General features: G+C 45.8%; 1 protein-coding gene across 2 annotated transcripts; it reads right to left on the bottom strand.

Moving 5' to 3' along the window:
- Positions 1-1316: 1316 nt before the first annotated feature.
- Positions 1317-16708, bottom strand: TRA2B (transformer 2 beta homolog). Of its 2 annotated transcripts, XM_009089291.4 has the most exons (9): positions 16538-16708; positions 10289-10422; positions 6813-6975; positions 6368-6556; positions 5459-5574; positions 4512-4595; positions 2747-2809; positions 2221-2294; positions 1317-1721 (listed from the first exon to the last, which is right to left on the bottom strand). In XM_009089291.4, exons 1-9 carry the CDS (start codon positions 16571-16573, stop codon positions 1711-1713), a joined length of 870 nt encoding a protein of 289 aa, XP_009087539.3. In that variant the 5' UTR covers positions 16574-16708; the 3' UTR covers positions 1317-1710. The 2 variants fall into 2 exon arrangements, with proteins under 2 accessions (XP_009087539.3, XP_009087540.3); XM_009089292.4 differs by lacking the exon at positions 1317-1721 and having other exon boundaries at positions 2213-2294; positions 16538-16696.
- Between the last annotated feature and the right edge of the window lie 8893 nt (positions 16709-25601).

Raw genomic sequence — 25601 nt, 5'->3', positions numbered from 1 at the left:
ACCTGGGTTATGGGGTGCACCTCAGCAAGCTGCTGCTCACAGAAAACATCCATGGCCTCTGGCACCCTTGGTGGAATTTTCACCTGGCTCTGAGCTTTACCAGCACCCCTGGTCCTCACAATGACATTGAGGGGCTGGAGCATGTCCAGGGAAGGGAACAGAGCCAGGGAAGTGAATGGAGCACCAGGAGTGGCTGAAGGAGCTGGGGGAACTCAGCCTGGAGAAAAGGAGGCTCAGGGGGGACCTTGTGGCTCTGCACAACTCCCTGACAGAAGGGGGTAGCTGGGGGTGGTCAGGCTCTGCTTCCAGAGAACAAGGTCAGGACGAGGGAAAATGGTCCCAAGTTGTGCCAGGGGAAGTTCAAGTTGGACTTCAGAAGGGATTTCTTCATTCAAGGGGTGGTCAGGCACTGGAAAGAGTTGCTGAGGAAGGTGGTTGAGTCCCCATTACAGCAGGGATTTAAAAACCCTGTGGATATGGCTCTTGAGGACATGGGTAAGTGGTGGCCTTGGCAGTGCTGGGGAGTGGTTGGAGTCCACCTTAGAGGGCTTTTCCAAACAAAATTATTCCACGATGCACCATGGCATTACAACGCTCACACCAAGCATGGACCTGGCACAGGGATCTGGGACATGCTCAGCAGGGGGGCCATGTGACACACTGCAAAAAATGTGTCATCAGGAGCAGCCAACTCCAAAATGTGTCATCAGGAGCAGCTCAGACAATTTAAGATAATTACTGCCATGGTCCTGTTGTCCACTCTGGAGAGTAAAACCAGGGAAGTTCTAACAAATACCTGGACACCTGGTGTGCTGCTGCTGGCCACCTCCTCTCCAGGCAGCTGAAGCAGGTGGGGCCTGTTCCCTCAGTCTCTTCCTTTGCATGATGGCACACCATTCCTGAAACTCTGTTCCCTACATCCATAGAAATCATCAGCTTTGAGTCTTGAAATTTCCGTTATTTCCACAAAACCCCGCACTTTCACCACAAACCAATGTGGAAAGCTCCTCCAACACAAGATGAAAAAATAAGTGGATCACAGATTCAAGTGTACAAATTCACTATGTGGTATGACAGATACACATGAAGTGTTGGCCCAAAAGCTTTTAAATATAAGTGGCAACAGCTAAACATACAAATAAGGGATTCAGTGCTGATTTCAAAAGTGAGAAATGGACTAGAGAAGCACCTCAGGTGCAATTTACTTTTGGTACACCAAAAGACTGGTTCTTCCTGGAAGGAGTGGATGGCACTTGCCCTGGAATTACCTCCATGCTTTTATTTTCTTGGCAAAAATAAGAAGGGAAAGAAAAAAACAAACGTCTTTTTATTTTATTTTCTCACTTTCAGAAAGCATTTTACACAGGTTTGGATCTTGGGAATTACTTGGAATCAGTAGAAAAAACTTACTGAACAGTATTTGTCTTTACAATAGAAACCTTTCAGGAGTCAAAATGGAGACTAAAAAAATACATGCAAAACATACTCCTTTCAAAACACAACTGGAAACAAAGCACCAAACTACACAAATACGCAGAATGAAACAGCATTGAACACCACAGAAGTTGTCTTCATAAAAAGTGTAAAAGTCACCTAATTCACTAGGCACTGTCACTTGGTTAAACAGAAGAGACAATAAAAAAATATTGTCCACAAACTTGCAATTTCAACTCAAAGGCTGTAGCTAGAAATTCCTCTATGTGTCATGCTTTAATAGCGACCTGAAAGACAAAAACCCAAGAATCAGACTTCATGGATCGAGAGACTTCTGGCTAAATCCACCGCCTCTCCTCAAACCTACATCACATCTGAGATGATGTCCTAGAGGTAACCAAGCTCCCAAACTCCTGTTTTAACAGAGTTCTGGAGTAAGAAACAGGATCTCAGACTAAAAACAAGGGCTGTTACCTCACTTGGTTTTTCTTAAGTATTTACTCTGTCCTCAAGGTTTCTCAATGAAGCATTAAAGGAACTGTGGCTCAATAAAATTTCCAAAGTCAATCTTAGTGGACACAGAAGCTCAAAAGACGTTCAAGGAATGGGAAATTTACTTTTGAGACATGAACTCTGTGACTGGGCTAGGCCCAGGTATGGCAAGGTTGGAGGGGCTTGGAGCAATCTGGTCTGGGGAAGGTGTCCATGCCCATGGCAGGGAGTGGAATAGGATGAGCTTTAAGGCCCCTCCCAACCCAAAGCATTCCTAAGTCCATGGCTACTTACGAGGTGAGTAGGACCGGGATCTGGACCGGGATCTGTAGCCCCCTCGGCTGTAGTACGGGGACGGTGACCTTCTCCTGTGACAGGGGTGACACAAACAATCCCTTTGTTAAAACCTGCACAGGTGAGTGGCAGCAGCTTTATGTGGGTAGCTCTAACCCCATCCTGGTCTCAGGAATGCACTTGGAAAAGCCAACAAGCATGGGAGACCCAATCAACATTTCCAGTGGGTAAGAAAGCAAAGATCTGAATTCTTTTTTGTTGCCAGTATTATTTTTGACTAACACAACAAATACAAGCTCTTGCACTCACAATCTGCTTTCATGTGAATTTAAGTTTGAAGCCAGGAGCATCCCACACAAGCAGGGTAAGCCAAATCCACCTTCACTTTTAATCTGAATTACTTATCCAAGGTGAAGATGTCCTCGATTCACAGTCAGTGCTACAGCCAGGCACCCCCAAACCCCTCCAACCCAGGCACTCTCAAGTTTTGTGCTTCCCTGCCTAGTTCCACTAATCCAGTGCACACCTGTAAAACTGATCTCTGTCCTGAACAGCTCTCCAGCCTCCTCCGCCGCCGCCACCTCCTCCTCTGTGAAAACAAAAGCAGAACGACTTTTAGGAATTTCAAAATTAAAAAGTTCACTGTACAAACCCCCCCATTGAGTAAGAAAATGATTTGAAGATAAGACAACATTAGTTCCTACGCTGGGTCATGCTGAATTACTTCATTTAACATTGACTTTTAAAAACATACCTACTCAAGGAAAACCCTCTTACTTATTATTTTAAAGTAGCAAGATCGACTCACTATCCTGAGGAAAAACATTGATTGATTCCAAGGTGGAGGCAGGGAGCCCTCTAACACTTTAGACTCACACTTAAACAAGAACTGTGATGTAACTTCTTATGGAGAACAAAACCAACACATTATAGCATTAACACTGAGTGGCTGGACCGGAACCCCCTCAGATTCAGATCAGCAAAGCCTTACCAGGAGACTAAATCAAGTTTAAAGTCTTCCCCAGTTGGTTTTGAGGGATTGCTTTTTTTAAAGTTTATCCCCTTATTTACAGACAGTTTTTCAGGCAAAATTAAGCCTCCCAGAGCAACAAGAAGAAACTGAAGTTTTAACAGGACAATTCCCATCTGACACTGCATTTCCTCTAGGGCATTATTTTCAGAGAGGGCAGGGAATGCAAAGGAATTGTTACCAATGGAATTTTTAGGGTGGGGTATGCAATGCTCCACTGCATCTTGAACAATTCCAACTTTTTCTTCCTCAGGGAAGCCCTGACAACACAGCAACACTTCTCTCTTCCTCAACCAACTCATGTCTGTAGGAGGGGAAAGTAGCACCATGACATTTTTCAAGTAGCCACACACGAGTTATTTGTGGCTCCATATTTATTCACAGAATCCCAGAATGGTTTGGGTTGGGACCCTAGACACCAGCCAGGGGCACACCCCTGCCACAGGCAGGGACACCTCCCACTAGAGCAGGTCACTCTCACTGCCTTTCTCCTGACCCAATCACAGCTTCTGGTAACATCCATAAACCCCATCAGAAGGAAAAGGCACCACTTAAGATTTGGGCCCACACAGAATTCTGCAACTGCAGGATTGTTTGGTAGTGCAGACAGAAAAAAATCAGCTCTTCTTTAGGTGTTCAACTTAACAGTATCCCAGAAATTGTGAGGATTTTGCAGGGGACAAGGATTTTGCTGGAAAACGCTATCACCAAAATGAATCATGATTACACACACATCCAACCTGACAAGGGGTGTTAAAAAAGGCTTTTAATGCAGATGTCCAATCCCCAATTCCTTATTTTTGGCAACATTTGAGATGCCATCATTATCAGCAGGAGATACTGGGGACCACAGAAATTTCCCACTTTTTATCCACTACACTGTGCTCAAAATTTAAGTTGACACTATAATAGCAACTCAAATATTAATCTGCATCATTTCAGTGCTAACAGATGAACCAACTAAAGATTCTAAAATGAAAATGCAAAGAACACACTTTGTTTTCCAAAACTTAACGTGGATTCAGAAAACATTTTGGACTAAGCTAGGCCACAGATCAAACACCATCAAGTATTTCTCAGTCCAACCAATTTGATTTGCACTGAGCAATCATTCTGATGGAGATTTCACAGGAAGATTCCAGAATGACAGTGACTGCAAAAATATTCTGGAATAGTTATGTAGGATGAACTGCCTAATGCTTGCACAGGCAGATGAGAAAGCAGAATTTAGAAAGCAGCAAAATATTCCAAATATGCTCACCTGTATGACCTGCTGTAATAGTCACGGTCATCGTAGCCTCTGTCGTAACCTCTGTCGTAGTAATCTCGTCGCCGTGAGCTGCCACTGCAGGGAGTGAAGGAAATTGCATTGACTAAGATATAGAACTTTAACTTTGTTTGCAGTCTGGTAAATTTACACTATTTAAACTAGATTGTATTATTATGTCCCATCCTTAAGAGTTGGAAGACTGTGAGCACTCCTGTTTTCCTACCAGTGCAGGTGGGAACAGGACTACTTAAAAAATTGCTTTTTAAATGCTTGAACTTTCAGTTGTTTTCCTCAACCTTTATAAACCTCAACCTTTTGGTATTACAGGTACATGAGGAATTCCATTCTGAGACATGTCTTCATCCTCTTTTAACTCAGAAAAAGCTCCTGCTCAATCAACTGACTAAAAAAAAAAAAATCAGAAACCTGTAGTCTTAACATCACCATGACCATCAGTAAGCTGAAAGTCTTGGGAAATGAACTGGGGAATGACTTGAGAAAACAACTGACACTGTTGGTAACGAAGTCAAAAGTGCAGTGTGTGAACACAGCAAACTGCTAAGCCCTAATGCTAACTGAGCCACCCAGCTCCTTGACCAGCATTTGCTCATTCACTCTTGAAAACCTGAGCTTGCAAAGGACATAAATATTTGAAGGTACACAGGAAAACTACTTTAAGTAATTTAGAGATTGTCAAAATGTCTCCCTGTTGACACATGAATTACTACTGATGCTCATGTTTAGTGTTTTCAATGTACAGCACAGCAGCCATGAACAAGCAAACACCACTTGTGCATTAATGTGGAAGCCAAGAAACCAGGAAAACCACTCAGAATCAGGTCTCTCAGAGGAGAAAGAGGAGTTTTTACAAAACAATGAATCCTATCCTGTACTGCCTGGGGGAGAAAAAACCCAACCAAACCACAGATAAAACTTACTAAGTGGGTCTTCCCATATAGATTCCAGGGGTAGGTGTGTGAGGTCTTTTTGTTATGGAAAAGTCTACCCGGATCCTTCTTCCATCCAGCTCCATTCCATTGGCACGTTCCTTTGCCTAAGGAAGGACAGAAGAGCATTAGCTATAGGTATGAACTTTAGCAATTTCTAACCGCTGCTTTAAGTGTTAAAATGTCCTAAAAACCAGCTCAGTTTGGAGGCAGGTCTGAGTGTCACATCTTGCAGTCAATGTACTGTGTAAGACACTCTAGGCCAGCTGGACTTAAGTACCAGCAACCACTGAAAATGTGACTTCTGTGGCATTAAAATCCTGAAAGGAACATCACTAGGCAATTGTTTCAGTGCCTCTGACATGACTAAGAGCAACCATTAAATATGGTGATGGAGGGAGATGTAACTACTCCACCACACAACATAAACCATTTAAAGGTTAAGAGAACATCTCTAAGAGATTCAAATACATCCTTCAAATTACCATAACCTTGAATATAGTATCAAGAGTTACAAAGAAAAAATAAAAAAACAAAACCAATCGTGCTTTGTTTTATTTTTGTCTGGTAAGTAAGCAGGACTTACATATCAAGCTGCAAACTAAAATGGAAGACTTCATGCCAGATGTGGCAAAGACTGGAGATTTTCTGGAGTGGAGTTTATGCAGACTATAAGCCTTGTTCCAGCCCATAAAGGGCAGCTCTACAAGGACTGGTATGAGTACAGGATTCTCTACTCGGGTGACAACAGAACTCCCAATTCATTCTGCAGCACTAGTCAGCCCAAATTCCATGATTACAAGATTCCAAGTATTTTCCTGGCTATACCCTGTGACAAAACACACACCCCAAGAGCTCAGAGCCCAGCAAACACGGCCCACACTATGTACCCCGACCTACCTCCTTGGCATCCTCGACGTTCTCGAAGTAGACAAAGGCAAACCCTCGGGAGCGCCGCGACTGCTGATCGTACACGATGGAAACGTCGGCAATGGGCCCATACTTGGAGAAAACCTCTCGCAGGTCTCGTTCTGTAGTGTACAGACTCAGCCCAAACACTCCCAGACAACAGTTTGGATCAGGATTTGCCTAAAGGAAAGGACACAGATATTAAGATCAAATTGGGTTTATTTGCAGGGCAACTAATTTCTCAAGTTGGGACTGTCAGGGCTTCAAGAAGAACAGCAACAAAGGTGGGGCTGAGATTTGGGCCACCTGCTAATAGACAGTACTAAATTAAACCTAGAGGAGCAGAAGCCTTTCACAAAGCCCTTTGTGTTTCTCAGGGCACAGAGACTGATTGCGGGATGCCTGCAGGACCATGACTCATCCCTCACACACGTACCCTGTTCCCGATGTGACGTCTGCGAGTAGACATGGGGGAATGGCTGTGACTGTGCCGCCGCCGGTAGTCCCGACTGTACGACCTGCTTCTGGATCTCCTGTGCGAGCGGGACCGGGAGCGCGACCTGGTGTAGTGTCTGCGGGAACTCCTCCTCGACCTAGACCTGGGGGAAAGAGGAGAAAGGTACAGTGGTGGGCTTCTTGGGGTGTTCAACATTTTAAAAATCCAGCAGTCACAAAAAGCTCAAATAATTGTTTTCCAAAATCCTGCAGTACCATATACCTCAGCTATAATCCATTTACTCACTACTCTCAAGGACTGTGCAATCTTTACTATCAGATTACTGCAGATAGTCTCAGGGCATTCCTGCTGCAGTCCAGGAACTTGCACTTGATCACAGTCAGCTCTTCCTTTAACAAAGCTATCTGGGTGTGACCTGCCAGTGCTTAGAATATTCAGTGTTTAGGTAAAAACAAGTGGGGTGGCTTTCTTTTCTCAAGTATCAGTCAAAGGGAACAGTAAATATACTTCAACACAAAGCACGCACCACTAAGGGGGACACTCTCTTAGTGCTGCCTTGGGTGACACTGAAAAGCAAATGCCCCTGAAACAGAGCTGAACACAATCTGAAGAAATCAATCCTGAGCTGCCTCATTTACCTGCTGGTATTTCAGCAGTTATTTGGCACTGTTTGTTCATGAATATTTACATGTTCACACTCTTAAGTGCATTTATGCAAAGGTGCAACTGCTCACTAATTTCCCCCCCCAAATATTTTCTTACATCACAAGCTCTGTGGACATGAGGGTCTGAAATCTTTAATTCCTTCTCCCAAAGCCTCAACCCTCCTAACACAGCCAATCCTAGAGGAGAAGCTGGGCACTCACACAGGGATACTACACGTGATCTAGGTCTGCTGATGGCTGCACTGTGTAACCTGCACTCCACACCACTCCAAAGAAAAACCCCTCAAGGCTAAGAAGCGCAATAAACAGTGTAACAGTCAATGGATCTGAGTCCCAGATTCCTGATTTTCAGGCTCTTGTGTCTTAAATGTCCCTTTCCTCTAATTCCACAGCAGCACCACACCACTGGTGTGAGGGAAGCTCTGAACCTGAACTGCTGTTACTCCTGAGCATTTAACAGCTTCTTCCAGGATTTCTCACCAAGTGTCACCAGGCAGCCAAACTGTTCAATCTAGCTCCTCAAAAAACACCTCCAACCTCATCAGAAGAGAGCCAGAGAAGCTCAACTTAAAATGCATATTCATGTCCAGGAGAAATTAGTTCAGCATGTCCCATAACAGCACTTCTCACTACATATTTATAAAGAAAACATTATTTATGGCAACAAAATAAAAAAAACAAAAAAGAGAGAGAGAGAACTTCCCTGAAACTGGGGAAACAGTAAAAAAAGAAATTATAATATCAGTAACAAAAAAAAGAAGTTCCACACATGCACACAGCCACATTTCAGCCACTGATATAGGAAAAAAAATTAAGGCAAACACAGAACAGGTATTTCAGGCACCAGAATGGTATCAGCCAAAGATCAATAAAAGTAGATTTTAAAATCAAGTATATCCACACCCCAACTCATAAAAACACCAGGACACAGGTTGGTTCCCAAATCAAAGTTTAATTTATAAAGCTGGTAACTCAAAAATACATTTGCAACAGAAACTACCAAGAAATATAGAAGTTATCACAGGGTTATTTCTCTGGGAAAAGCCAGAGTTCAAAGATCTGCCCATGACCACATCCCTACGTGTGACAGCACTGAACAGAGATTAAAGTATCTTGTTTCTAAATATGTGCCTCGACACAATTCTGTCCAAATCTACTAATCAACGCTAACTCTGGCACATAATTCCATTATTTCCAGCCACAAGCACCTTCAAGACAGCTGTTAAATGCTCAGGAGAACACAGTAGTTATAAACTTCTACTGTTTGGTCATCAAAAAGTAGAAAGCCAGTTGCCAGGGTATAATTTAAACACTGTTTATTGCAAAAGCAAGATTTGCCAGGTCTCTTATAAATTCTACATCTTCTATTTGCTTCCTCAGAACTGTGCACCATTTGTGACTGTATTTTTACTCAGTATTGTGGTTATTCTGTAAGTAGGAAATATTTTAAGGAGTATGGAATCCCTGGAGTCATATGGATTAAAGGGCAGAAGAACATGCTGGGAGGATGTCCTGACTTTGCTGTTTTAATATTAAAAGGTTCCCCAAAGGTGCTGTGCAGCTTCCCTCCCCTGAGGTTTTCATACCCCAGCTGGATAAAGCCCTGACAGCAGGGTCAGAGCCCAGAGCCCTGAGCAGGATCTGGGACTGGGCCCTTCCTGAGCTGCCCCAGCATCTCTCGCTGCTGGCACTCCCACAGGTCACTCCAATTCCACACTTGGTAATGGTACTACTCTAAAAAATATTCATTCCTTTTAGACTGCCAGGTGCATGATATGACACTTGTGACTGCGCCTGAACTAAACAAAAAACCTCATTCTTCTGCTGTCAAAGCTTCCTAATTATATTCCTTCTCACAAAAGCCTTTCTGTTTGATCTTGCAAGATTTAACACACTATTTGATTATGTTTTCAACCCTGGGTGATTGCTGACAGCACAGTATCTTCCTCCAGCTTGCCCCCCAGGCTTTGGCAATGCACTGCCTGTTCACATAAAAAGTGTGTTGTGAACAGCTCACCTGAAAACCACACTGCTGAAACCCCAGCTTTTTTACCCTGAATGCCTACAAACGAGTAAAGAAATGATCAACACATTAATTTCTGTAGTCAGCAGTCAACTATCTACTCTTTTAAAGAGGAATTCTGACCCTGCACACAGCTTGTTTGGCAGGTGAGTATCAGGAGAGGTAACACAGTGCAATAGGCACATGGATGTTTGTGCTGCCACATAACAAATACAATAAGCAAGTTCTCCACAGCTTCCCTGGAGAGCTTGCAGAGCTGTCTAATACTTAAAGCTTCCTACCCTGTTAATTTTCAAGTTAAATCAACGTATTTAAAATGTCAGACTGTGAAATTCACATTTATCTCTACTGCTTCTTTCCACTACTCCAGGAACACCACTGCTTCTAGTGAAGGAATGCAATACATGAATGTGGCTTAAAATGGGAAATCTGCTGATGCACCACACTCTGTTAATGTAAAAAAAAACTAAGATCTAAACTCCACACATTTAGACAAAAGGCAGTATTCCAAGAGAAAAGGCAGGCACTTCCACAGTGTATCAGCAAGGATACAAAGCTACACAGCTGATTTAACTATTGCAAGAAGCAGCAAAAATATCTGAATTGATAGAATTTGGCTTTCCCAATCCTGAAACTATGCACGCCCCTTTGTATTCCATGTCCACAAAAGATCCACTAACTCTGGAAACAGAACTGGCTAAGCTGGGCCACCTCTGACAATCATCTGACTCGTGAGGAGGAGGAAGAGGTAAAAGAAGCAAACTCACCTGGATTCAGACCTGGATCTAGATTTTGACCTGGAGCGCCTGGAATCCTCCTTAGAGCGAGATCTTGCAGGGGTGTGCCTCCCCGACTTGCCAGACCCATGAGCACTTCCGCTTCTGGAAGCAGAACGGGATTCCTGCACGCAGATATTGAAAGCCTAATTTGTACACAATTCCTTGTTCACCTAGGGGCTGTAAACAAGCTCCAGTGAAATAAATGGTAAATATTCATAGCTATGTGTCCGGGCAGTCGGCATTAGCACTGCCTAGATTTTTAAGGAGGTTTTTTTTTTCCCTGGTAGACACTTCTTTACCCTGCATGTACTTTTGCTATTAAACAGATAATGCATGCATGTTTAGCAAAATATACAGGGACACATAAACAGACTAGTAATTACTTAGCGTAGTGCTTTCAGATTCCAGATTACTTCTTATCTTAACTTCATTTTTATTCCTTTTCTTCATTCTTCCGTTTCAAATTCTGACTTCTTTCATCTTCCCCACTTCACACAAATTGCTCAATATTCTACAAGTGGGACTTCTGGTCTGATAATTAGCATGCATTCACTTTCTTTTTTTTCAAATTTCAGCTTCACTTATTCCTGAGCTTCAAATAATTCTCATTTATAAAACTTGTCAAATGGCGACTTCCGCATTTTCCTTCTTCAACATTAACCTTAATAGAAAAAGAACAGGATGAAGAATATTTAAGAACTCCAGGATAAAATCTAGTGCCAAAACTGAAACTAGAAAAAAAAAAGTGTTGTGGACTTTTACTATAAATGCAGTTCAAGAATTGAATCTACCAAAGCCCTAAAATTTTATCAACAGGTTCAGTCAACTCAGTTTAACTTAGCCCTAAGTAGCTGAATTTGCTATTTATGCCTGTATTTAACAGCAAGTGCAACTGGATCAACTGAGTACCTACTAAGGAATTGTAGCATCAGGAAACTCAAAATAATTTGCACTATCAGCCACACACTGAGACAAAATCCCCAATGAGTGACTCCAGTGAGGTCCTGCTGGGGCCACTGATGGATGTGCTTTTGAATGCAGAAAGCACAGCACTGATTCTTCCATGAACTCCAATTATCTGAATTTTGGGCCCCTCCTGCAGTTTGGCAGCCTTGGCATGAAGGTTTAGGAGCACACACCCCCAGCTGCCTGCACAAGTGGGATTACATGTGCAGGCTTTGTGTTTCCACAGAAATCTGCATTCCCCACTGATCAGAACTGCACTGGAGCCCCACACTGCAAACTGCTCTGGACTAACACCCCACCTGCTCTGTTCTTTACTGACAATCTCCTCTGGCAGCGACATGACCTAATTAGCAGTTTCAACTTATGTATTTTTATTTTTAAATCAGTATAATGCTTGGCTTTACTCATATGCTTTAAACACCTGAACACACTAGTAGAAAGTATTCTTCATTTCAAGATATTAGAGAAAACTTAAAATTCAGCAGAATTATACTTCTAAAAACAATCCTTAATTTAGTATAAATTCTGATGAAGAAAGCTCACCAATGACACTGGGTACCAGGTTGGTTTTTTTTTTTCAGAAATCCCCTGTTTTATCTTTCTAACACCTCTTAAACCTGAGCACTAACTTAATGGGAATCCTGTACTAAGCATTCAGAAATTCATTTGCTAACCCGAAATTTACACACTTCAGTCACTTCCATACAATTTCAACTAAATGTTACCATTTTACAATTGTTACCATTTTACAATTCCCTATCATACCGGGGAAAGAAACTCAAAGCAGGCTTGCAATTAATCCCAAGAGCAACAGAAACAGCACAAAGTTGGCCAAGGGTGTATTCTTCATATGGATGTTTAATGTTTTGTTCTAAACTACAGTTTTCCCATGTACTAACACTGCAAAGGGCAGAGGGAATATTTAGGAGCAATTTAGGTTACAAATAACTAATTTAATGTAAATCCATTAGTACCTTCCAAAGAAAACACTCAACAGAGATGAGTTCTGAGTTAATATATTAATTTTGCCATAAGAAGTCTTAGCTCTTTAACAAAGTTAGAGAAAGCAAGATTGAAGAAGGATAAAAACCCAAACCAAGGCTGCTTTTCACCTGAGGAAAAATATTTCAATTCACAAAAGATAATCTGGGATAAACAGAAGGAGCTGTGTCCAAATACAGATGGAGACCAGAAAGAAAAGGAGAAATGCAGGACTGGAAGAAAGTAGTTGGGAGGATTTTGTCCACAAGCACACACCAAACCCTTTTTCAGAGCTTTTAAAAGTCAAAAAGCTTTGAAGAAATGAGTAGAGAACAGGCAAGTCTTCATATATTTGGTACATTTATCAGGCAGTCTTTGCTGGACTATGCTAAGGTTGATATGGAATCTGGACACTGAGGAGCTGAGCAGAAACTCAGGAAGAAAGTGTCTTAAAGACAAAATCAAAACAATTTAATAGCTGGCCTTTTTTTTTTCATTCAACTCCTTTGCATTTCACATTTCCCAGTCTTTAAAAATCCACTTTTTCCCCCCACATCATCCTTCGATCCACCCATTTTACAGGATTATTGCACTTTACTCCAGCCTTAAAGGAATTCAATGCACCTCACATGCTCTGGATATCACCAGGACTGGTAATCAACCCCAAAATTACCAAGTTACCCCTTTTCCACCCCAAGCCCCAGGAAATCCTCCCTATCCAAAATTCCAAGTACCAGGGGCCTGGAGCAGTGCAAGTTTATTTTACACCCTTGAGGGTTCATATCAGTCACTCCCACAGTTTTTTTCTCTCATCCTTTTTTGTTGATATTTATATTTGCTTTTCCTATTCTTTGCTCTTGCACTCTGCGAATTTTAAGTTATTGAAAAATACCCCAAGTGTGCTCCTGGCATGACATGGGGAAGAGGGAAGAAACAACCTTCTTACCCTGCCTCTATTCCAGCACTGCTGGTCAGCAGATCCAGACTGGTATTCACTAAACAAATAACTATTTCCCCCATCCCCAAACTTAAGTTTGTCAGGTGTGAATTTAACCTCCCTCCCAACATCCCTTGGTCTTTATCAACAGTTCTTCCCCTTCATCAGGCACTTCTGGAGTTCACGTGGAAGTCCTGAAGTCCAGGCTTGAGGATTCCAAATGGTTCATTCCAGACCTTGAGCACATTCAAAGCAAGTGCTGGGATGATTTTAACAGCTCTAAGCACATTCACCAAGAGCCTTACAGCCATGTACTCTGAGCAGGGAATGTCCCAAGGCAGGGTTATTTGGGGGGCACTAGGTGGGAAAGGCTTCCATGGACAGAAGCAGCTGAAAAGTAGATGATGGCCACAGTTCTTTGCACTTCTGAGATCCAGGTTTTCCTCGCAGGAATAAGACTTACAGATTTCAGTCAGTAATGTAAGATACAGAGAAATAAAAGTTTCAAAGTTTTATAATCATATATTCCTATGAAGTTATGTATCTCCACTTGTTTTCCTAAGGAAAGGTGCAGCCTCACATCACACTCAGATCTGCAGCCTCTTTATTCAAGGTGTCACCGTGCTGACTGCATATTCCCCAACCTCTCCCTTATGGAATTTGCCTCCCTTCCAATGAGGGACATGAGATCACTGCTGGGGGAGCTGGGGATTCACTGGAGGGAGAGCAGAACCATCCCTTTCCACAGGTTTCTAAACTCCACACAGAAAGAACAGTGTGTTCTGAAAAACCAGGCCACAGCTTCCTCCCACCACCTCTGCCACTGGCTCTCTGGGCTCCTCCAGTGCCCATCCTGGAAGGAAATTAACCCACCAGCAAAACCCAAATTGTCTTCTGACAGGTTTGGGCACTGAATGAGCTCCCCAAGAGGTCCCATCAAGTGCCAGCTGGTGAGGGAGGAACACAGGGCATGGTCCATCCCTGTGGTGGCACTGAGTGATCAGCTCATCTCTAACCTCTAACTGCTTCCTCAGACCTCCTTCTCACACTATTTAGCACTAAAAATCACTCTTTCTTGAAAATACATGCATTAAATACCTTGTAAGTAATCTGTAAAGTGACCTTTTAGACATAAAAAGCCCCCAAACAAATAAAACATCTCCCCACTCTGACTTGCATATTGAACAGCTTCTGACCACATACCAAGCCATCACTATCATAATTAACTAATTCACAGGGTAGGATTCATTAATTTGGCCTTTAACTCGTCTTTTTCCAACCTCTCCATGCCTGAATCCCATGTGCTTCAGTGAGAACAATTTCAGTGAAAACAAAATTAAGTTGGAAAACCATGGCATTGGGCATAACAACAGCATCTGAAGTATATTCCAGTATTTAAAAATTTGTCATTTCTTCAGTTCATCCCCCTATGGAACACAAGCTATGAAAGAGAATTCAAGTGGGGATTTTTTCTTCTTATCTTTCCTCTCCCTTTTTAAAAACGCCATAATCCGGAGTAAATTCGTGCTGCTGCTCAAACAAGTCCCATTCCTGGCAAAAGCACCTGGAACTTCTTCATCCCAAAAGCTGCCGTGAGGGCTCAATCAAGTCAGACCTGCAAACCAATGCAGCTGGAAATGGAGTGAAGCAAGATCCAGCTGACTGAATTCCCAGATCTGACTGCCTGAAGGAACATCACTACGGGAGAGAGCAGGAGCTCAATGCCTGCTGGCAGCCTGCACTTGGGACAGTTTAAGACAGTTGCAATCATATTCCAGATTATTTATCCAAACTCTAACTCAAGTCTGCAGAGACTCCAGCCTGGAAAAGCACAAAAGTCATTGACTCAGTAAAACATAAGCCTTAAGTAAGCAAAAATCCCCATAAATAACACTGGCAAGAGCAGAAGGAAAACCAATCCCTGCTCCAGTCTGGAACAGCAAGTGTGCAGCTCTATGGTTTCACCATTACAAACACGTTCATTTCAAACAACTTACCTACTTAAAGGTCACAAAAGTTCAGACATAATTCATTCCAGGCAAAGACTGCCTACAAATGCTTTAATACATTTTTTATATTAAAAATATAATAAAGCAGCAAACAACAATTTCTGCCCCAGTACTCTGCACGGTTGTTTCACACAAAAAGACTTTGCTACTGAAGCTTTATTATTTTCACTCCTTCTGACTGAAAATATAATGCAGGTTATCCTGGCAAACTTTATTAAGACTATATTGGCTTCCAATGTGACCTGTACAATAATTAAAGCATCTTAAAAAAAAAAACTAACACAGAAATAATTCACCCTGATCAAAAAACACCCCCTCACTAAAAAAACTTCAGAGTGAATTAAGATACAAATGAAAACACTGGTGCTAGGACAAGCCTATTCCTTAATCCCTGTCTTTCACCCTTCATTCCCATTTTTAGCTCCCTGGAGATCAATTTTTTCTTATCTTACCTACCTTGAAGTAGAAACACATATTACAGCTTCTTAAAGCGAATTAATAAGATAAAACCATATTCTAAGAAAGATATTGCTCAGAATTACTACGTTTTCTAATATTTCTTGCCCCCTCCAGTTTAAAACTTAGGAACTTATCACCTCTACAACCCCCTCCGATGCTGCAACAAAATATTTGAATTATGCTAAAAAAATCCCCAAAACACAGCAGTGACCCTAAATAAAAACATCAAAGGCAAACAAGGCTATGCAGTAAATAAAAAGCAACTACAGATGCGTATCACAAACGTGAAGCTTAGCACAGCATCTATATGAACACTAATAAACTCTTTTGGACAGTGAGATCTTTCCGAAGCTAGGAGCCCTGGGAGATATCTGCTGCAGGTTTCACAAAGCCAAGGGGCTGCCTCCATTATCAAGTTAAAATAAGAGCAGAGCCCGAGACACCTGGACACCAGGCCCGAGAAGCAGAGTTATTGTCACAGGGGAGAGGGAGCGAAAAGCGGTCTAAATTAGAGAGCAACTCAAGACTGGATTGCAAGCTGGCTCTGGAGAGAGAATAACAACAGGATTCCCCTTCCGCAGGTGGGATGGAGGGCGAGGGGCCCCTGAGGGCCCGGGGCCGCCATTTTGTCCCTCCCGGGCGCGCGGTCCCGGCCCAAGATGGCGCCGGGCGCCTCATGCGGGGAGCGGCCCCTCTGCCATCGACCCCGCCGCGCCGCCTCACCCGCCTCTCCGCTCCCGCGGAGGCTCCGCCACCCGCAAAAGGGCATACGGGGGGACACGGGGGAACCGGCGCCACCCGAAGGCGATGGAGCGCGGTGTCGGTTGGGGAAGGAAGGGGGGGGGGGGGCCCGGCCGCGCAGCGTGCTCGGGCTCCGTGTATTACCCGCTCGCCGTAGTTCTGCTCCCCGCTGTCGCTCATCGTCCCGTCCCGCTGCTCCCGCCACCGCCGCCCGAACCGGACACGACCGACCCCGGCGACAGCGCCGTCCGCGCGGGAAGTGACGAGACCGCGGGGCAGCGCGCGCGCGCTAGGCACGACACGCCCCCAGGGGGACATCCCTGAGCCGTAGGCCGCGCCCCAAAGCCACGCCCCACACGGCACCGCCCCCAAAGGGAAAACCACGCCCCCAAGTTTAGACCACGCCTTAAGAACACGCCCCTGCCCCGAGGCCGTCCTTGATGAGAGGCCACGCCCCCTTTTGGCGACGCCCACTCCCAAACCGCAGGGCCCTCCGCCCTGTGTGCGATGGCCACGCCCCTCGACTTGAGGCCACGCCCCTGACGCCAGTCGTGAGGCGACATCCACGACCCCGCCCTCAGGAAGCCCCGCCCCATTAAGGCACCGCCCCCTTCTTCCCCTCAGGTGAGACTCCGCGCCTTTGCCCTCGGTGAGGTCGTGGCCCTCGACCTCGCCAGGCCGCGGAAACGGTTTAAAAATGTGATTGCGAGGGTCTATTTTTTGAGTGTTAAAGCATTAGTTCAGATCAGGTGGGCAGGGAAGAGCAGGATATTTCTTAGGCACCCGCTCGAGGGCAGCAGAGTGTCGCTGAAATAGCGGGTTTCCCTCCGTCCTTGGCATAGTTTCCCACAAAATATGCACAGCGAGGAGTGTCACAAACACCTCCATTGTATCTATTTTATGTCATAAGCAGCACCAGTAAAGCACCGGCAGCCCCGAAGGGCCAGAGCTGTGCAGGGATTAGCAAAGGACACCCACACAGAGAGGACCACCCGGACTCAAAACACACAGCTGTGGTTTAACCAAAATACCAACTTCTTCAGTGCTTTTCAAACCACAACACCGCACAAAGCTTGGAGCTGGGAGACAGGAGGAGACATTGCACCTGCTCAGCTCATCCCAGGGAGTCCCAGAATTGTCTAGTGTGAAAGGGACCTTAAAGCTCATCCATTTCTATCCCCTGCCACGGGCAGGGACACCTTCCACTATCCCAGGTACTCCAAGTCCTGTTCAGCCTGGCTGGAACACTGCCAGGGATGGGGCAGCCACAGCTTCTCTGGGCACCCTGTGCCAGGGCCTCCCCACCTTTACAGGGAGCAATTTTCCCCCTAATATCTAATCCAAACCAACTCCCTTTCAATTTGAAAGTGCAGCTGTTATCCCACAATCTGCCACTGCAGGACATAATCCTGCTCCAGAAATGCTTCCATAACCACCTGACATCCCAGCAGGGAGTATTTTTCTTCACTGAGTATTTTTCTTCACTGAAACGCATTTCCTGTGCAGTGAGGGCTGGGTAATGCCCTGCCTGCCCCGTTGTGCTGTTAACAAGCAGCAAGGCAGAGACCCGAACAGGTCTGTACCTCTTCTAAGTGGGATTTTTGGCCACCAGGGTTATTCCTGGTGCCATTTCCCACACAGATTGAAGAAGTGGCAGCAGCTGAGAATGCCAGGAGAGCAGGCTGGAAGAAAAGTGCAAAGGGAAGAGAGCAAATCACTGATAGCTTCACCCTGCATTCCCAGGTGATGACTACAGAGGCACCCAGGGGGAACCCCAGCTCCATTTCCATCACCTCTGACACTTGTGAGAAGAGACAAGCCAGAGGTTGTTTGGCTGCCTTCCCTCTCCCTGGCAGCCCCAGAACACAAAGGTAAATTTATCAGCTAAAGAGGAAGGTGAGCAGTATTTTTGCAGCTTTTGGTGATTTAAAAATACCACAGGGTTTGTTTATGTGAGTAGTTTCATCTGAGTGCTTTGCTTGTGTTACAGCACAGTTACTGACACGCTGATCCTGAGCTGGAAGGGAGCCACAAGGATCATCCAGTCCAAACCCTGGCCCTGCACAGACACCCCAATAATCCCACCCTGTGCCTGAGAGTGTTATCCAAATGCTGCTGGAGCTCTGGCAGTCTTGGGGCTGTGCCCATTCACTGGAAACCTGGTCAGTGCCCCAGCACCCGCTGGAGGAACAACCTTTTCCTGCTATCCAGTCTAACCCCCACCTGACACAGCTCCAGCTGTGGCCTGGGTCCTGTCTGTGGTCAGAGAGAGCAGAGATTGGAACTGCCCCAAGGAAGCTGCAGCCCCTGATGAGCTCTGCCCTCAGCCTCCCCTTCCCCAGGCTGAACAGACCAAGTGACCTCAGCTCCTCCTGCCTTTCTTGCAGGAAGTTTAATGGACATGAGACTGCAAACCCCAGAACTGCCTACAACCCTCACTGCAGGGAGGCACTCCCCCCTCTCCTCAAGTTCTTCCCATTCACCAGCAGTATAAGAAGACACCAGCAGGGATAAATCATCTGGAATTTCCTAGGAATGAGGGCCTCTTCCCTGTCCCATGGTGGTAGACATCCCAAAGCTCCCAAAAATATTCTGAGCAGGAGAAGAGGGCATGGAGGAAAATAAACAACTGATGTGAGCATGATTTGATCCTTTCCCTCACATTTAAATGTGGGTAAGCAGCAGTTAAGGAAGGCTCCCTACCTTTGGGGAACACCTGAGCCTGCCTCTGCCTGTGCCTGGCCTCTGCAGCAGTGACAGAGATGTGTGAGATGATCCCAAGGAGATTATCTCCCTGCTACCAGCAGCACCCAGAGAGGCAACCTTTTGTGCAGGGAGTGCAGACGGATTGAAGAGGCATTTTTTGTTTGCTTAGGCCACTTCCAGCTTGTCAATCTGGATTTGGGAGCCTCCTGGCCATGGTCTCCACAGATATATTCCTGCCAGAGTTTGTGAAACACCTTTTGCAGTTAAATTTAAAGTCTCACCTGTGCCTTGGACACTGTTTCCTACAGCATTCTCCCTGAGAAACTGGTTGCTCATGGCTTCCATGGATGCACCATTTGCTGGGCAAAAACCTGGCTGATGGCTGAGCACAGGGAATGGTGGGAATGGAGTTACATCCAGCTTGGGCTGGGCACCACTGGGGCACTCCAGGGCTCAGTGTTGGACCCAGCACTGCTTAATATCTTTATCCATGATCTGGACAAAGGGTTTGGTCACCCTCAGTACATTCATAGGTGACACCAAGTTGGGTGGGAATGTGGAGAACAGGAAGGCTCTTCAGAGGGATCTGGACAGGCTGGATCCATGGGCTGAGGACAACAGGGTGAGGGTCAGCAAGGCCAAGTTCCAGGTCCTGCCCTTTGGTCACAGCAAGCCCATGCAGCTCCAGGCTGGGGACAGAGTGGCTGGAAAGCTGGGACAGGCCCTGGGTGTGCTGGTGACAGCAGCCAGACACGAGCCAGGTGTGCCCAGGTGGGCAAGAGGCCAATGGCCCCTGGGCTGTCCCGGCCATGGGTCCAGCGAGCCCAGGGCAATGACTGCCCCTCTGTGCTGGGACCTGTGAGGCACCTCCAGCCCTGGGGACAGTTCTGGGCCCAGCAATTCTGGAAGGACATCGAGGGGCTGGAGTGTGTCCAGGAAGGGAACAGAGCTGGGGAAGGGAATGGAGCAGCAGGAGGGGCTGAGGGAGCTGGGAAAGGGGCTCAGCCTGGAGCAAAGGAGGCTCAGGGGGGACCCTCTGGCTCTGCAAAACTCCCTGACAGGAGGGGACAGCTGGGGCTGGTCAGGCTGTGCTCCCAGGGAACAGGTCCAGGATGAAAAGAAACAGCCTGGTGGTTACAGCTGAAATGACAAAATAAGGAGCAAGTTCCACTACACCCAGGGCTCTGTAGAGACAGTTGTTATCAGTCCCTTTTGCCAATAACATGCATCCTGTGAATACATTTACATGGGAATTGGAATCCTGCTGATTTGAAAATCAAAGTAAAATATGATGTTTCTTTATGCAGAGTGTGTGATGCTGTGAGATGCACAGGAAGGAGCCTGAAGGGATCAGGATGATATGTCCCTCCCTTATAAAGAGACCAAAAAACATGGGAAAAGGGCAGAATATTAGAGTCAGGGTGGGCCCACGAGGCTCCCTCTTGCCTTCCTCCTTTCTGAGGATTTAGTGAAGGGAGCCTAAACAGAGTGGGAGCTATAAGGAATTTTAAAAGGATCTGGAGAAGGGCACAAAGAGGCACAGGGAGCTGAACCAGCACTTTTCTCCACCCAGATCTACCAAGGACAATGCTGCTTTGCAGCCAAGTTGTTTCACCTCTTAATCCTGTTCCTTCCTCACACACCCCCTTAGGAGGTCAGTGTCATCCAAGAACAAAGATTAAGTGACGATTAAGAACATGTAAGTGAAGATTAAAGATTAGGAACAAAGAGTGAGTGAAAAGTCATGAGTAGAAAAAAATGTTTGTGGCTCAGAGCTGCAGTAACAGCTCCCAGAACAGCAATTTCCCTCTATCTAGTTGTGTGTAATCCCTAAAATTGATCCCAGGTGGAGAAGACTGGCTTGTGCTTACACTGTTGAGGTGTCTGGGCTGCTCTGACTACATCCAAATCAACTCCTGGTGGAAACCTTCCAGCTGTTCCTCAGCTGAGCAAATGCTGAAGTACATCCATAGGTCCTGCTAATCCATGCTAATTGAGATTGAATTTTGATGTTAGGATAACCAACCAAAGGAAAAAAAATCCAGAAAACCATAAAAACAAAGGTGGGAATTACTTAAATTCCTGATTCCAAGTCCATCTTGGAAGTTTCACAAATCCACCTGCACAGTTTATTCTCAGGATCAATGGAATGAGTCACCTGCTATATTTGCCACATTTATCATGTAAAAGGCAAACAGGGATGCTCAGCTGGGGGGTTGTTGCATTTGCCTACTGAATTGCAGGCTGAAAAAGCCACACTTGTGGAAGTTATGGAAAGTTTGTTTGTTCCAGCAGCACACGTGTGCAGCTGCAGAGCCAGCCTGGCAGCTCCTGCTGCCCTCAGCCTCTCTTCCCCCACACCACCCACACAGCACATGGACACAATTCCAGAGCAGCAGGAACCACAGGAGGGAGTGAGGCAGCTCAGGAATCAGTAGGGAACGTGTGCGGCTCTGCTGCCGAGGGGGACAGACCAGAGTCTCAAACAGCTTTTCCCTGGAGCATGTATGGCACCTTTTCCATGTGACTCCCACTGTAGCCTTTCCTGGCTCTATGCTCCCCAGAGCTCTGCCACACCCAGCACCTGTGCAGCTCTCTGCTGCAAGGGGATCACAGAAACCATCCTGCTAGGAGTAACCTTTATCCCCAAGTCCCAGCTCAACTTCCTGCCAAAAGAGCAGAAGGAAGTGAGCAGAACAGATCAGAATCATTTAGGTTGGAAAAATCAAGTCCAACCATCCACCTTACGCTGCTGAGTCCACAACTTGTTCCCTGGGAATGGAGGCAGACTCCTGACCCTGTCAGGGAGTTGTGCAGAGCCAGAAGATTCCCCCGAGCCTCTTTTTCTCCAGGCTGAGCCCCTTTCCCAGCTCCCTCAGCCCCTCCTGTTGCTCCAGCTCTTTCCCCAGCTCATTTCCTTTCTCTGGACTCACACCAGCTCCTCAATACTCATTTTATGCTCTTGGCTGTGATTTCCCTTTACTGTGGATGTCTGCCTTGGGAATTTATATTTGTTGGGTGAGATAGATCTTGTATGTTGGGAAATTCCTCATCCTGCTCAGGCCACTGGAACTGTGCAGTGTCCCCAGGTAGTGTCAGGTGTGGCTGTGGTGTCTGTGCAGCTGCATTATGGTGAAATGTTAGCATTAGTGCTGGTGTCATCACAGGACAAGAGAGGGAGCAGGAACTTTCCTGGAAATCCTCTCCAAAGTTTTTCCCCAGAAATTCTGAAGAAGATCCTCTGTTAATTTGGCACTGGAGTGCTCATCTGCCTCCCTAGCTCTGGAAGTGTCTTGTAGACACAGGAGCTCCTCTTAGCTGGCTCTTCAGAGGGAATAAGAGGGGCTGTTTCCCAAACTGAAAACTGACAGAGCCTGTATGACGTGTCTGTCTCCATCCATCACGACACAATTATTTTGTTTGCTCTTGCCAAACTTGGGCATTTCCTGCACACAAGCAAGAAATGGCTTTCCTGCACCCTCCACAAAGCCATTAAACAGGTTCTAATAGGCTCATTTTATAAAACACTGATACAAAGCAGGAAAAGAAATGTGAGGCTGCTGTGTAGTACAGATCTGACTGAAGGTACTTCAGATATGAGCCCAAGTGTGCAAAGAGCTTTTTGCTCTCTGGCTCCCACAGACTCAAAAAGTGACCACAACCCACCACCAGGAATTAGGGGGTGAGGTGAGGCCTCATCAGGCCCATGGGGATACCTGACCCCTGCTCTGGAACATTGGAAGATCCACTAGTGACACTGCAGGGCTGTGAGCAGGATGTGGATGTGCCATGGATTATAGGTGATCCTGTGCAGCCTGGAGAGGCCACGTGCTCCTAGGCCTCAGGGGTTCTCCTGTTCTCTCCATGCACTTTAAAAGCCTAAATGCATTATTTAACTGCTCTCTTTTTAAAAGACTGGGGCAGAGGTCTGCCTGAGATGATTATTGCTACTGCTTGCAGAATTAAACTGTGGATTAAAATAGACTTTATTTAATTAACCTGGATGAAATAAATGTTTGTGTCTGATTCAGTCTCAGGAGAGGTATCGGATCAGACAGTGCCAGTAAAACTGACTGACCTGTGCTTTTTCCAGCAGGATGAGCACAAAAATCTCTCTGTGGCATCTAGAGAAGATTCCTTAATCTCCTTAGCCTGTCTCGGGGACTGGCTTGGCTGCCAGCAGTGCAGGGGCTGGGATTGCAGAGCTGGGTGGTTAGAATCATGCTTGGCTGTTCCACGTTCCAGTGGAAGTGAAAGCAGCCTGGGATTTGGTGAACAAAGGTACCACAAAGTCCTGGATATTGCTCTTCCTCAGCTCCTGCTGTTGCCCTCACTGACACACAGCCCAAGTGCCCCGATACTGAGTTTTCTCATTCCAGCTGGTCTGTGGACAGACACAGAAAACCTAAAAAATCCAATAATTGCTCCATCTGAGTCCTTGCATATCCAGCTCTAAAATCCTCATGCACCAACTCTGTCCTGGCTGTCTGTGGGTGTGATGGCAGCTAAGTGCAGTGGGATGATCTGCCTAACCCATTTATCCCACATTTTTCCTGAAAAGTGCATCTCCACTGATCCCAAACAACACACCCCTCAGCCCTTCCCTTATCTGGAAGTGCAGCAATCAGGAGGGGAAGGAGTTCAGTGCCACCCATCTCCTCTCCCAACACAAGGCCATCACCACAAACAAGGGTTCACTTCCAGTGTGTTCCATAGAACCATGGAATAATTAAGGCTGGAAATGCTCTCTAACTTCGAGACCAGCCATTAACCAGGCACCACCATGTTCACCACTGGCTCATATCAGGAACAGGGTGTCCAGCGAGCCCAGGGCAGTGACTGCCCCTCTGTGCTGGGACCTGTGAGGCACCTCCAGCCCTGGGGACTGTTCTGGGCCCAGCAATTCTGGAAGGACATTGAGGGCTGGAGAGTGTCCAGGGAATGGAATGGAGCACCAGGAGGGGCTGAGGGAGCTGGAAAGGGGCTCAGCCTGGAGCAAAGGAGGCTCAGGGGGGACCCTGTGGCTCTGCACAACTCCCTGACAGGAGAGGACAGCTGGAGGGTGGTTGGGCTCTGCTTCCAGGGAAAAGGACGAGAGGAAACGACCTCAAGCTGTGCCAGGGAAGGCTCAGGTTTGACATCATGAGGAATTCCTTCACTGTAAGGGTGGACAGGCCTTGGAAAGGGCTGCCTAGGGAGATATTGAGTCCCTATCCCTGCAGGTGTCCAAGGAATACCTGGACATGGCACTCAGTCCTCTGGGCTGGTGACAAGGTGAGGTGTCACAGCACATGTTGCAGTTGAGGAGGCCACAATATACAGAGTATCACCACACATTTCAGAAGGCTTTAAGCATTTACCCAAGCAGAGTAACACCTTACCACATCAGGAAGCTTCAGGCATCTGCCCGTACAGAATAACATTGTGTCACTCCAGAAAGCTTCAGCATCTGCGGCTCTTTGTTGTTCTACAGTACAACCTTTCATACACTTCATCCCACATGCACTGCACCTGTGTGCCCTCTGCTCCCTTTGGTGGTTGGTCAGTGCCCTTGGGCACTCCATGGCTCGTTGCTGTCCGTGCTGCTCACCTGCTGCTCACAGCTGTGCCCACTGGGGATGGGGCTCAGCCCCACCCCAATCACCACAAACTCTGTGCCTCCAACAGTGGGGATCGGTCACAGGTTGGACTTGATGAACTTGGAGGTGTTTTCCTACCTCAACGATTCTGTGATTTTGTAAATTATGTGCCGAAGTGTCCCATTTACACACCTGAACCATTCCTTTTGCAGCAGCACCCAAACACCCACACAACCAAACAGGGAACACCCAGCCCCCATCCTGCAGTTGTTTCTGTTGCCAAATCAGGTGGAAACACACAGAAAAACACTGGGAAACTGCATTAATCCCTTTTTTGGGCTAACCATACTGCTTCTCCAGACCTTTTTATTCCAGCTCTCCCATTTAACCACCTGCTGCTGTTACACCCACAAAGATACAAACTGGAGGTTTCCCTGCACCACATCATACGGTGGTGTAGAAACCCAGTAGTCCAGAAGATTCCTAAAGGACTTTGGCTCTGTAAAAACGAGTCCTGAACCCCTTGAGTCCGAAGGCTGAGTCAAAGGTGAGTGTTAGTTTTCTTATTGTCACATGGGATAAGAGGAGTAAGAAACTGTAGTGCTGTATTAGTCATTCTTGAGATAGTAATTAACTATTATTTGTACAATAGTTCAAGGGCTGAACTATCACCTGTTGGAATGTTTAGGAACTGATTGAGAAGAGAGGGGGTCAAGGATGCAAATGGGGAGCAGGCAGGGATGGGTGAGAGGGCATAAGTTATATATTTATTATAGAAAATAGATTTATTTATTTATAAATTTATTATAGAAAATGTAGATATATTTTATTTATGCACTCTGCATTTGTGTATTGATAGAGGGGTATATGGGGATATATGTGTAAAGTCACATAAACCACACGAGTGTTTAAAATTATACACT

Source organism: Serinus canaria, chromosome 9 (assembly GCF_022539315.1).
Source record: "Serinus canaria isolate serCan28SL12 chromosome 9, serCan2020, whole genome shotgun sequence".
NCBI classification, from domain to species: domain Eukaryota; kingdom Metazoa; phylum Chordata; class Aves; order Passeriformes; family Fringillidae; genus Serinus; species Serinus canaria.
Note: the sequence above shows the minus strand (reverse complement) of the source record. Positions and strands in the feature narration are given on the sequence as shown.